The sequence below is a fragment of the Gekko japonicus genome, unplaced genomic scaffold, assembly GCF_001447785.1.
Source record: "Gekko japonicus isolate JY-2015 unplaced genomic scaffold, Gekko_japonicus_V1.1 scaffold3073, whole genome shotgun sequence".
In the NCBI taxonomy this organism is placed as follows: Eukaryota; Metazoa; Chordata; class Lepidosauria; order Squamata; family Gekkonidae; genus Gekko; species Gekko japonicus.
In genome coordinates, this window is record NW_015173230.1 from 42,764 (window position 1) to 56,331 (window position 13,568).

General features: G+C 46.6%; 1 protein-coding gene across 1 annotated transcript in view; it reads right to left on the reverse strand.

Moving 5' to 3' along the window:
• Positions 1 to 13,568, reverse strand: part of NAPRT (nicotinate phosphoribosyltransferase) — a 41,267-nt gene that overhangs the window by 25,213 nt on the left and 2,486 nt on the right. Inside the window, exons 2-5 of the mRNA XM_015422742.1 lie at positions 7,218 to 7,345; positions 5,792 to 5,874; positions 4,024 to 4,154; positions 2,324 to 2,439 (exon numbers count right to left, since the gene is read on the reverse strand). Of these exons, the coding sequence (XP_015278228.1) occupies positions 2,324 to 2,439; positions 4,024 to 4,154; positions 5,792 to 5,874; positions 7,218 to 7,345 (458 nt within the window). The remainder of the gene's footprint in view (positions 1 to 2,323; positions 2,440 to 4,023; positions 4,155 to 5,791; positions 5,875 to 7,217; positions 7,346 to 13,568) is intronic.

Below are 13,568 nucleotides of genomic sequence, written 5' to 3' on the forward strand. Positions count from 1 at the left end.
CGATAATATAAGCTGGGCGTTCATGTTTAAAAAATTAGAGCTATGGAACTGTGGGGTGAACTTTTGTGCAATGATAAAAGCTATGTATAATAAACAAAGTGCTAGAATATTAATAAACGGTGAGATATCTCAGGATATCCAAATCCAGAAAGGCACAAGACAAGGGTGTCCTCTCTCCCCGTTATTATTTATATTTATTATTGAGTCACTACTTGAAAAAATCAGATCCAATGTAATGATAAGAGGGTTGAGAGTAAAAGGGGAAGAATTCAAGGTACAAGCCTTTGCCGATGACCTAATATTTGTATTGGATGATCCAGAGCAGTCTTTGCCAATCTTATTAAAGGATATAAAAGAATTTGGACAACTAGCTGGGTTTAGAATTAATATTCAAAAAACAAAAATAATAGTTAAAAACTGCTCCCCAAGATTGATAACAAGGTTAAAAGAAATTTCCGAAATGGAAGTAGTGCACAAAGCTAAATACTTAGGTATTTGGCTATCAGATAACATCGCAAAAATGTTTGAAAATAACTATCAAAAACTACTAAAAGAAATCAGTATAGATCTGAAAAACTGGGAACAAAAACATATCTCCTTAATGGGAAGGATAGCGACTATAAAAATGAATATATTACCAAGAATCCTATTTCTAGCACAAAATTTACCCATCTTAAAAAATTATGAGTTCTTCAAAGACCTAGAAAGAATAACAACTAAATTCGTTTGGCAATCTAAAAGACAGAGAATTAAAACCAAATACCTACAGGATAGTAAAAAGAAAGGGGGCTTTGCATTGCCCAATTGGCAGCTTTACTACCTCTCAGCAGCAATGACATGGATTAAGGATTGGGTCGAACTAAAAGATGAAAGAACTCTAGCACTGGAAGGAGCAGACCTGCCAATGGGATGGCATGCATACATGTGGTATGGAAAGGATAAAATCCATTCCTGTTTCCATACAAATATTATAAGAACAGCCTTAATGAAAGCCTGGAACATTATAAAACATAAGTTTTACAGTAAGACGCCTCTGTGGATCTCTCCACTAGAAGCCTTTATAAAACCCTCGGTAAGGACAGAAGAATCCAAATTAACATATGGTAGTCTATTAAATGAAAGAATGGAACTCAAAAAAGAGGATTCACTAAAGAAACAAAATATAAATTTAACTTGGTGGGATCGAAATATAATTAATACAAGATACATGATAGATAAAAAAAGTAGGGTTCTATACTAATCAGAATGAAATAGACAAAATTTGGCTCTCCTCCAGTGACAAATTAATTCAGAAACTATATGCCAAATTACTGGAAGAAGAACTAGAGAAAGAAGACATTAAAAAGCCAATGTTAACTTGGAGTAAAGAGATAGGGATTACCCTAAAGGCAGAACAATGGAACAAACTGTGGAGATCAATAAAATATATGAAAGCAACCCCCTATAAAGAAAATATTTACAAAATGTTTTACAGGTGGCACTGGACCCCCGAAAAAATGGCTAAATGCTTCCCCCAAACCTCCAACCTTTGCTGGAGGTGTGGGAAAAATGTAGGTACATATCTTCATATCTGGTGGAGATGTAATAAATTACAACCTTACTGGAAAAAAATTCATAAACTCATAAGAGAAGTATTTAAATTAAATATCCCTTTAAAACCCGAAGCATTCTTACTTAATATGATTCCGGATAATCTAAAAAAACCACAAAATAATGATAATATACATTCTGACAGCAGCAAGAATTTTAATAGCAAGGCGATGGAAATCAAAAAATATCCCTCTATTAAAGAACTTAAACATAAGATTTTGGACATTGCGGAAATGGATAAACTGAGTTTGGAATTGAATAATAAATCAGAAAAAATATTTTGGAAAAGATGGAAGACTATATACGACTGGCTAAAACATAAACGAAAAATATAAACTTGTTAGTTAAATGCTAGGAAAATTTACTTGAAACTGAAAGTCTTTTTATTTTTGGAGATGTATAAATGATTTAATCTTGAATATCTGTGTACAGATCCTATGGATTGTAAAGGTGAAAACTTGGAAAATAAATTTTCAAAAAAAAAAAAAAAAAAAGAGGGAAAGGCCAGCGAGACCACATATGCAAACGACCTCTGTGTTCCGAGGCAAAGGCGAATCAGGCCACATATGCAAATGACCTCTGTGTTCTGACTGGCTGTGGGGGGGAAGTGGAGACGTGGGGAATCAAACCTGGTCCTCCCCGATTAGAGTCTGCACACTTAACCACGACACAGCTACCCTCTCTCTAACAGGAGTGAGCATCTCCTTGCAACCTGTCTCTTCCCAGTACTTACCCGTGGGTTCACCTCCGCCAGCGAGGTGAAGGAAGACACGAAGGAATGGGCCACGGTTCCCCGCACTGGAATCCCATAGAGTTTCCCTGCTAAGACGTTGCTGGTAAAGTCGAAACCTGGAACACAGAGGAGAGGGAAAGCGGAAATTGGGATGCACGCAGGGCAGACAGATCTACCACCACTGCCGCAATTATTAGCACTGGAACACATTTTTATTTAGTGTGGTAGGCACAGAAGAATTTGGCACTCTGGCCATTGCTCAAATCCCTGAGCCAGAACAACGTGCATGGCCCCAGGAATACGTACTGTAGATCCCTCATTCTCTTCCTTCTCAGAACACTGGAACTCAGGCTCTTCAGTGAGCTCCATTCAGGGCTAATATGTGCCCATTTCTTCTCGCACTGCATCATCAGCTTGCAGCGTTCATTCCCAGAAGATACAGCAAAGGTCATTGGACTTAAGAGAGTTGGGTTCATACATTCAAGGAAATCCGATGGACTGGTGCCATTTCAGAAGGCAGGCCGGGGACTGGAATGAAGCGTGGTTTTGCAAACAAAGCAACAAACACACCCCACACACGGAAAACTATCACTTTGGGCAGGGGTCAAGGTGAGCCGTCCTGCTTTCCACAGACCAGGAGCTTTTAGAGAGACTGTGCGTGTGCGTGCATTGGGGAATGGGTCTTTTAATCACAAAATCTCCCATCTGTGATTAGAGAGAAAAATTTAAGAGATTCTTAATGGTTAGATTTCTCCTATCCTATGTCTGTGTTGTAGATTCCTTTTGTCTTGGTCTTTGTTTGTTTGTTTGTTGTCATTATAAAATAAAAGTAAAATGTTTTTTTTGGGGGGGACACTGAAATCCAAAATGCTGAATTTTGCAGCCGATACCTATTTGCATGGAACAAACTCTGGCCTTTTTGAAAACTGGGCACAGACAGGGCTGCTGGGTCATAGGCTTCGACCTGATGTCTCAGGGCCTGAGCCAACCTCCTTCTCTGAGTCTCCAGGCGAAGGGCTGAGGCCTCAGAGTACAAGCCCGGAATCAAGGGGGCCAGGCGCTTGACCGTTTGGCTCGTGAGCTTTTGCTCTTAGCTCAGACTCCATTTCCAGCAGGCTCTACCCTGAGCTAGTGCACACAGCCAGCATCTGCCCCCTCACCCATCGGGTACCGTGAGGCCCCACCCCTTCCCAACAGGCTCCTCCCCCCAGCTAGGCATCATCTCTCAGGCACTTGCGCCCCAGCCTTGTGGCCACCTGCCAACCCTACGTGGAAAGGAGAGACCAGGGGTCATTTCCCGCAGGAGCGCACTGGAGCAGAGCTCCGGCAGTAAAGAGCCCAGGGGGCGGGCACATGCAACAAGCCCCACCCACTGCTCCCAGCAGCCCTCAGTCAGAGCAAGAAGCGGCCAGGTAAGTTGCAGAGCCCCCCCGGTCTAAAACAGTCCAGTGGCACCTTTAAGACCAAGTTTTATTCAGGCACAAGCTCTCCCTCCTCTGTGAGGGCAGATCTGCACGCCCCCCCCCCCCGAATAGCTAGCAATCCAAAACAGTCCAGTGGAGCCTGAGCGGTGGGTGGTGCCTTCTGACACTCTTCCGGTGATGTCAGGGGGTGTGGCATATGCAAATGAGTTATGCTAATGAGCTCCTGCACCTCTTTTTCTACGAAATGACCCCTGGGAGAGACAGTTGGCTGCCTACCGCCCACATAGGAATACTTGGAAGCAGAGAGGCCCCCGTCTGGTCCCTGGGCCCGGCGCAGCCCCATCTCCATCAGCTTCTTGTCTGGGCCCGCGGTCAGGCGGAACCTGGCTGCATTCGTCACCACGAGGCTGCAGGAGAAAAATGCAGGTTGAACATTAACTATCATTTGAGTGTCTTTATCATGTCACGTGTCCTGTTCCATAGCCAGGAGGCATCCAAGGACACGGTGGAGGGTGTGTGTGTCAAAAATATGCATTTTAGTGCCCGTCAACCCATTTTGGGGTGATATTTTTGTCCAGGGGAAACTCCTCCTTATTAGTGGACAAAGCTGTTTGCCCCAAAATGTGTTCTCCTCTTGGGGAGGGGGGGTAATAGAGAGATCAAGGTCATGTGTCACCAAAACTGAACTTTTGGCTCATGGGAAACAGGGACTTAGAATCACAGAGTTGGAAGGGGCCATACGGACCCATCTAGTCCAACCCCCTGCCCGATGCAGGTCCAGCCTAAAGCATCTCTGACAAATATTCCTCCAGCATCTTCTTGGCAGCTGTCAGTGAACAGGAGCTAGCCACCTCCCTAGGCAGCTGATTCCACCTTTGGACCACTGTGACCGTGAAAAGACTTGCTGGACTGTGACCCCATCCAGTTTAGGGCACAACCTCTGGCCCACAAGGTGTGTGTGTGTGTGTGTGTGCGTGTGTGAGTTCAGCTATAGAGAGATACCCCTGCAAAAGAAGGAAGCAGACAGAATATTACAATGCTGCATCGTCGTTGGCTTTTTAAAAGCCGTAACCACTTAACTTGCAGGCGTGACGGTTCTCGTAATTCTTAATGGCTCAAAACAAAACAGACATTGAAAAGCCATGTGTTCGTTTTCCAACATGAAATAAGATATACATCTTATACATACATCTTATACATTTGTAAAAAAAAAAATCAATCAAAAGTAGGTTTGCAGCTTACAGATACACACTTGAACGGTGTACTCAAGATTGCAACAGCACAGACATTCTGATGCAATGATTCAGAGCAAGAGGTGTCGGTTATTAGATACTGTTAAATAAACACTCTTGCAATATTTTGTTTATTTAACAGTGTCTGATAACACACCTCTTGCACTGAATTACTGCATCAAAATGTCTGTGCTGTTGCCATCTTGAGTATGCTGTTCAGGTGTGTATCTGTAAGATGCAAAACTACGATAATGCAGCAGCAGCAGAACTGGACGAAGAAGCAGAAGACAGCTAGTTCCCACTGTGGGCCTGATAGAAGCCCTCCGGGGGGGGCCTGATCCGGCGCCTGGGCCGCATGTTTGACACCCCTGATTTAGACCTCACCCTTCTCCTCTGTGGAGCAATTGCACAAAAACAGGTGCAATTGTTCTCCTCTCTTCCACTCTATCTACACGGCTACCATGTGAAGTAGGTCAAAAGCATGTGACTGGCCCAAGGTGACCTGGCAAGCTTCTGTGGCAAGAGGGGAGATTCGAACCGGGGTCTTCCAGATCCTAATCATAACGCCACGGTGAATCTCTACAATACATGATGCATGGCATGACAAGCCTACGCAGACAGAGAACACGGGGCACGAGCAGCAGCTTATGCTTTGTGTTGCACTGTCGTGCACGATAGTGAGAAATGCGTGGAAGTCTGGTAACTTCAGAACAGCCTCTGGGGGAAGCATCAAGAGGAATTCTGCAGCACACAGATACACCCTGCCCCCCACATGTTGCTCTGCAGATCCGGGTTCTCCAGCCAGCCCTTACCTGGCGTAGTTCACCAAACACAGCAGGGTGGTCTCTAGAAGTTGCACCACTAGCAAAGGGCCCTTGACCTGGAATATCGGCACCTGCAGAGAAACAGGAACAAGATCCCATCACATAAACCGCGTCACTAAAGAGAGACGAAGAGTGAGAGAAGACTTGAGGGGCAACTACGAACACACCCATTTGAAGAAGAAGAGGAGAAAGAGATTGGATTTATACCCCACCCTTCACTTGGGAGTCTCAGAGCGTCTTACAGTCTCTTTTCCCTTCCCCTCCCCACAACAGACACCCTGTGAAGTAGGTGGGGCTGAGAGAGCTCTCTTGAGAACTGCTCTTGAGAGAACAGCTCTAAGAGAACTGTGACTGACCCAAGGTCACCCCAGCAGCTGCAAGTGGAGGAGTGGGGAATCAAAACCACTTCTCCCAGATTAGAGTCTGCTGTCTTAACCACTACACCAAACTGGCTCTCAGGATTATTATTTTTAAGTGAGGACCCTGTTCCAGATTCTCAGAGGTCATGCCTTTAGCCAGAACCTTCCTTAAAGTGTTCAAAAGCGCCGCTAGATGTTAAGTTAAATAAATCAGCCACATAAAGCTCCTGAGCAAACGTTTTGGTGCAAGTGGGAGCTCCTGATCATGATGACTTTTTTCCCTTTTCCACTGAGCTGGAGAAATTATCTATGGCGTCATGTGCTTTGTGAACAACAGCCCAGGACAGCCCAAGATCCCCATGTGACTCTTCCCACCCTCTCTCCTGAAACCAACGTGAAATTGATAGCCGGGCCAGTTCTTTGGCCAAGCAAACTAAGGGCCAAAGGAAATCGGATGCCATTTTCCAAATCAGGTCTGGGTTCCTCCCAACCCGGCTCTCGTTCCCCTCAGTGAGATTTGAATCAGGACCAGTGTTCCCTCTAAGCTGAGTTAGTGTGAGTTAGCTCACAGTTTTTTAGCCTCCGGCTCACACATTTTCGTCTTGGCTCAGGAAGGGATGGCTCCAGAGCAGTGTTCCTTCTCAGCTGAGTTAGTGTGAGCCAGCTCACAGTTTTCTAGCCTTTGGCTCACACATTTTCGTCTTGGCTCAGGAAGGCCGGCTCCAGAGCAAACAAATTTATACAGCAGCCAAACTGCTCGCTCACAACTTCAATGCCAGTAGCTCACAAAGTAGAATCTTTGCTCACCAGACTCTAGAGGGAACATTTATCCGGACTGGGGGATGGGGGGGGGGGAGGTTTCTGCCTTCCTCCTTGTGCAGTTTTCCCTGACCTAAAACAGTGCAAAGGGCCTCGATTTGCTCCACCGGAGGTGGTGGTGTGAGAGGTGCCCCATGGTTCAGATCCCACCAGTGGCCATGCAGGATGACACGAAGGGGTGACAAAATACTTGAAACTGGTCCCAGAGGCTCCAAAAGTCTCCTGGTTTTACCCACCCTGGAGAAGACCACAGAGCCCTCCGGTACCGATGCGACGGAGACTTCAGATGCATCCACGGTGCGCAAGTAATCGAAGAACGCTTTCTCCGTGGTGATGGGAAGGACTGACTCCAGATACTCAATATCTGAAAGGAAGAATTCAAAACCACCGGAGTGAGAGGAGAGGGGAGCAGGAAAGTGTTGTTGTCTTTAAATTAAGCCTTTGCTTAAAAAAAAAGCTATCCTGTTTTCAGGGGTCAATTCCTGCGGGAGCACACAGGAGCGGAGCTCCGGCAGTAAAGAGCCCAGGGGGCGGGCACATGCAACAAGCCCCACCCCCTGCTCCCAGCAGCCCTCAGTCAGAACAAGAAGCAGCCAGGTAAGTTACAGAGCTCCCCGCCCCCCGGCCCAAAGGAGTCCAGTGGCACCTTTAAGACCAAGTTTTATTCAGGTACCAGCTTTCCCTCCTCTGCGAGGACAGATCTGCACCCCCCCCCCCAATAGCTAGCAATCCAAAACAAATCCCAGAGAGCACTAAGATCGGAGTCCCAAAATCGCCTGGTCCTCCCGGGCCCTAAAGAAGCCAAGCTGGCTGCAACGAGGGCCAGGGCCTTCGCTGTGGCGGGCCCTTGCTGGTAGAATGAGCTCCCGGATTACATCAGGGCCCTGCGGGACCTTCTACAGTTCTGCAGGGCCTGTAAAACGGAGCTCTTCCACCAGGCTTTCAATTAGGGTTTATCCTCTGGTTATAATAGTAACATCTGAGCTGAAGAGGCTTGCTGTCAGTTCTAGCCCCGCGCTGATGTGAGCTGCCAGCCTTGTCCCCAGCTCGCCGTCTACCCAGCGGTTCGAAAGCTTCGGCGAGTAGATAATATGGGTACCACTCCTTAGAGAGGGTGGGCACACTAAACCCCCCCATCGTGGGGTGGAGCGGTGTTAGCTGGCGAATGGAAGTCCAGCTCGCATGATGGAAAGCCTAGAGAGATCTCCTCGGCATGAAGAAAAGCCTGTAATGGGCCGTCCGGCCAGGCGATGGCAGTGTGGCGCTACAACTCAAGGAGTCTGGCGAAAAGCTGACGCCATTAAACTCGGCCGAGGAAAAATCCCGTTCCGGATCACGTCTCATCTGCATCTGAATGAAACCCACGTCGGCTGTGAATGTGTGCAATTTAAGATGTATATATGTTGTCCTCCCTTACCCCACAAAGCACTGTTAGTCCCTCGTGAAAAATGAGTAACTGTAAATCGCTCAGAGCCAGCAAGCTCTGCAGGATTGAGCGATCAATAAATTGAAAGATGATGATGATGATTATTATTATTAATATCTTGGCCCTGGCCCCGACACTGTCATCAACACCATCATCAGCACCAACAGCCTGGCAGGAGTCCGGATCGTGGTGGTAGGCGACCCCTTTAAATGCCAAGAGAACGACACCGTCTCTTATCAACATCTGTTGGAACGTGTACAATTTTATGTATATTGTGATTTTAAGTAACCTGTGTTTTATTATATGCCAATGTTTTAATGTATGTATTTATATATGTCTACTGTGAGCTGCCATGAGCCTGCCTTGGCGAGGCGGGGCGGTCGGATATAAATATAATATTAAACAAATAAAATAAAAATGTGTTCCCCATCTCTGACTGTGAAGCTTTTAGAAGAGCACGCCTGGGGTCTTGGGAGCACTGGAAGATGCATTCATCTCCTACAAGGGCTCTGTACTGAAGCGGAAAGGGAGAGCCAGTTCTTTCTCCCACAGAGTTGGCGGAGATGTGAGAATGTACTATTGGGTGTTGTAAATAAGAAGCTGGAGACTGACCAGTTATGAAAGTGCACAGAGAGTTTATAAAGTTATAAAGGTGAATATATACAGAGATATTTACAGGCTATAGAACAGCATGCCGTGCCTTAGTCTATGAGAACTAAGTCCCCACTAGCTTACCAAGCTGATAGCTATTATGCTGAACCCCAGCCAATCTCTAACAAGGTGATGTAATCACTAACTCTAACAAGACTTGAATAACACCTGTTAGAAACTCCTGTCTGCAATTACATGATTACTAGCCTGACAGCTAGATTTGACAGACAGATCAAACTGATCTATAGTAACTGCTTGCTACCTCTATCACTCAGACATATATCTCAATATATACACCCCGAGACAGATGCACTAATTGCCCCCTGCAGTCCTTACACTGCAAAGGGACCCAGGGCTTTCCTCCGGCAACAAACGGCAGCTGGGATATGATGATGCAACCTGCAAAAATCAGCTGAGCTACTAGAAGCCTGGGAGGGAGACCTCGGCGCTTCAAGGATGCTGTGGAGGAGGCCGGCTGCTGAAACTCAGCTGTACCTCAAGTTGAAGGGAAGCAAGTGGTGAGCCCAACTGCTAAACTTCAGCAGCTGAGGTCTTGAAGCTGCTTGTTGGTCTCTGCTGTCAATGGTTCTGAGTCTAGTAACAAATAAATATACGCTGCAAAAACCTTTTAACAAACTAATGTGTTCTATTTATGGTTATCATTTTAGTAAAGTGCATAAAGGTAAAAGTTCCCTTGCTTGAAAGCCAGTCGAATCCGACTCTAGGGTTGCGGTGCTCATCTCCGTTTCCAAGCCGAAGAGCCAGCGCTGTCCGAAGATGTTTCCGTGGTCATGTAGCCGGCATGACTAGACGCCAAGGCGCACGGAACGCTGTTCCCTTCCCACCGAAGTGGTACCTATTTATCTACTTGCAATTTCTTGCTTTCGAACTGCTAGGTTGGCAGGAGCTGGAACTAGAGATGGGAGCTCACTCCGTCCAGCTGGGATATGATGATGCAACCTGCAAAAATCAGCTGAGCTACTAGAAGCCTGGGAGGGAGACCTTGGAGATTAAAGGATGCTGTGGAGGAGGCCAGCTGCTGAAACTCAGCTGTGCCTCAAGTTGAAGGGAAGCAAGCGGTGAGCCCGACTGCTGAACTTCAGCAGCTGAGGTCTTGCAGATGCTTGTTGGTCTCTGCTGCCAATGGTTCTGAGTCTAGTAACAAATGAATATGCACTGCAAAAACCTTTTAACAAACTAATGTGTTCTATTTATGGTTATCATTTTAGTAAAGTGCATAAAGGTAAAAGTTCCCTTGCTTGAAAGCCAGTCGAATCCGACTCTAGGGTTGCGGTGCTCATCTCCGTTTCCAAGCCGAAGAGCCAGCGCTGTCCGAAGATGTTTCCGTGGTCATGTAGCCGGCATGACTAGACGCCAAGGCGCACGGAACGCTGTTCCCTTCCCACCGAAGTGGTACCTATTTATCTACTTGCAATTTCTTGCTTTCGAACTGCTAGGTTGGCAGGAGCTGGAACTAGAGATGGTAGCTCACTCCATCATGCGGCACCTGGGTCTCGAACTGCTGAACTACTGACCTTCCACAGCCTGCAGTTCAGCGTCTTAACCACTTGAGCCACCGCAACTCCTAGTAAAGTGTATTATTATTTCATCCTAGTCAGGTATAAATATTCATTACATTCAATAAGCAATAACACTCAGTACATACAGATTGCTAACTACCAGACAATTTTGCATCAGCGTTTTAAAAGTCAAGCTGCACTGATGCAAAACTGGATATTCCTTTTCCCCTGGCCCTCACAGAAAGTAACAGAAAACAGTACTCTGAATCACACAGCAGTATCAAAGCTGATTGTAAGGCTTTTAAGCACATAAATCAAAGTGACAAAATACTGGCAGTCGTTGACCATTGAGTAGGACCATGCTGGCGGAGGGCCCCACACCCAGAACCTTATAATCAAGCATAGATTATCTTTTCTTTTCCCCTCTTCTGCTCTTGGGAGCTCCTCTCCATGTCAGACGCGAGGGACTTTACAATGCATCTCCAGGCGGCTGTGGAAATGCACCGAAAGCCTCCGGTCGGCCCAGCAATTAGACTTCAGTTGCATAATCCAACATCAGCGTGGAAAGTTGCCAACATGAACCCAGGAGAAAAGAGCTGCCTGATTCCTCTCTGTAGAACACAGTGCTCCACAACCGTGCCAAAGCGGGCCGCAGAAGCTTCCACTCTCCTCCAAGCATGCAATCGGCCGTCTAGAAAGTGCCAGCATTGCTTGAAAACAACAAAAGAAGGGGAAATGTGGAGACATAATAAACGGGAATCATTTCTGAAAGCAAAAGCTGGTAATGCTGGACTCTTTCCAAAAAAATTTCCCCAGGGCTGCCTGTTTCCACAATGTTGGATTCTGACCAAATCTTTCCGTTTTGGACTGATACGGCTGTTTTTCAGGGTAGTAACATCGATCAGGGGACTGCCATGGCTGCTTCAATACAAAGGCAACTCTCTGTGTAGCTGTCACTGTTGCTGTGTCAAGTGAGTATCCACACACCACACAGCAGTCTTCCCTACAAGTTCCTTGCTTCAGCATTGTCCTCCCAACTATCTTCCTCTCCCTCCACCAGATGTCTTTTTTGAAGGAGGAGGAGGAGATTGGATTTATACCCCGCCCTTCACTTGGGAGTCTCAGAGCGGCTTACAATCCCCTTTCCCTTCCCCTCCCCACAACAGACACCCTTGTGAGGGAGTTGGGGCTGAGAGAGCTCTGACAGAATTGGCTCTTTTTCAAGAACAGCTCTGACAGAACTATGGCTTGCCCAAGGTCATCCAGCAGGTGCAAGTGGAGGAGTCGGGAATCAAAGCCGGTTCTCCTAGATTAGAGTCTGCGCACTTAACCACTATACCAACCTGGCTAGGATAGGAAGCTTACTATTATAATAGTAAAATAATCTACTGCAACCATGTGCTAGGTTCCACCTTTCTTTAAAAAAAAGCTTCTAGGACTTTTATTTGCATAGTTTTAAGAGGAAAGGTGCTGCTCCCAAGTACAGTCAAACTGTAATACCTTGTGTTGTGGTAATCATCTGCTATCAGCAGACAGCCTCATTAAATGGTTCTCTCTTTTCTTGCTTGAGTTAATCTTACTTTTTATAGAAAATGAAGTGTGTCTGCACATGAGAGAATGCCAATTTTTCTTTTATTTGCCACAACCTTTGGCAAATAAGCATGACGGGACCTCAGAAAATTCATCTTGCAAAAGACAGGCCCTTCGCCACTGTTTTTGGCCTCCAAATTCTGTACGTACGTGCAGTCTTTTGAGTGGCAGTTCAATAATCAGAAGAGAAACAGGAACCAAGACATATAAAGATACCTCTAGAAAAGAGAATCTGATGCATTGTGATTGCTTGCCAACCTACCTAGTACCTTTTCTTCCTCCAGAAAGTTCAGCATGGCACATGCTTCTTCACCCAAAGGGTGATGAACACATGGAATTCACTGCCACAGGTGGTGGTGGCGGCTACAAGCATGGACGGCTTCAAGAGGGAATTGGATAAGCATCTGGAGCAGAGGTCCATCAGTGGCTAGATAGGTCTAGATAGGAACTCTCAGTCTGGGGCAAGGGATGCTCTGTATTCTTGGTGCTTGGGGGGAGGCAATAGTGGGAGGGCTTCTAGTGTCCTGGCCCCACTGCTGGACCTCCTGATGGCACTTGGTATTTCTGGCCACTGTGTGACACAGAGTGTTGGGCTGGATGGGCCATTGGTCTGATCCAACATTGGCGTCTCTTATGTTCTTAATATGGAGCAGAGGTCCGTCAGTGGCTATTAGCCACAAGGTATAGATAGGGACTCTGGGGCAAGGGATGCTCTGTCTTCTTGGTGCTTGGGGGGGGGGTCAACAGTGGGAGGGCTTCTAATATCCTGGCCCCACTGCTGGACCTCCTGATGGCCCCTTGTATTTTTGGCCACTGTGTGACACAGAGTGTTGGACTGGATGGGCCTTTGGCCTGATCCAACACTGACTTCTCTTGGGTTCTTATGTTGGGTCCCCTTCCCCTATGTTATCGCTTGACCTCGCAAGGTACGTTAGGCTGAGAGTGTCATTGGCCCAAGGCCACCGAGGAACCTTAATGCAGGGGGGAAGGGGAATTGCAACAGAGGGCTCCCAGACCCTAGTCGCTCTGTCCACTACCACACACCGGCTCTCTGTCAAGGATTGCCTTCTTCACTCGAAGAAAAATTCTGTGGTACTCCGAAATCGGTGTAAATCCTCTGTTGGAGAGACCCGTATATAGACCAGTCCCTCTTTAAAGCACACTTTTCACATTTGCAATCGGAGGTTTGTCTTGCAGGACAAAGTGTCTGAGCTACCATAGCCAGGAATATTTGACACAATAGATTTGTGTGTCGTGGTTAAGTACGAGGACTCTAATCTGGGAGAACCGGGTTTGATTCCCCACTCCCCCACTTGCACCTGCTGGATGACCTTGGGCGAGCCGTAGTTCTGATAAGAGCTGTTCTTGAAAAAGAGCAGTTTCTGTCAGAGCTCTCTCAG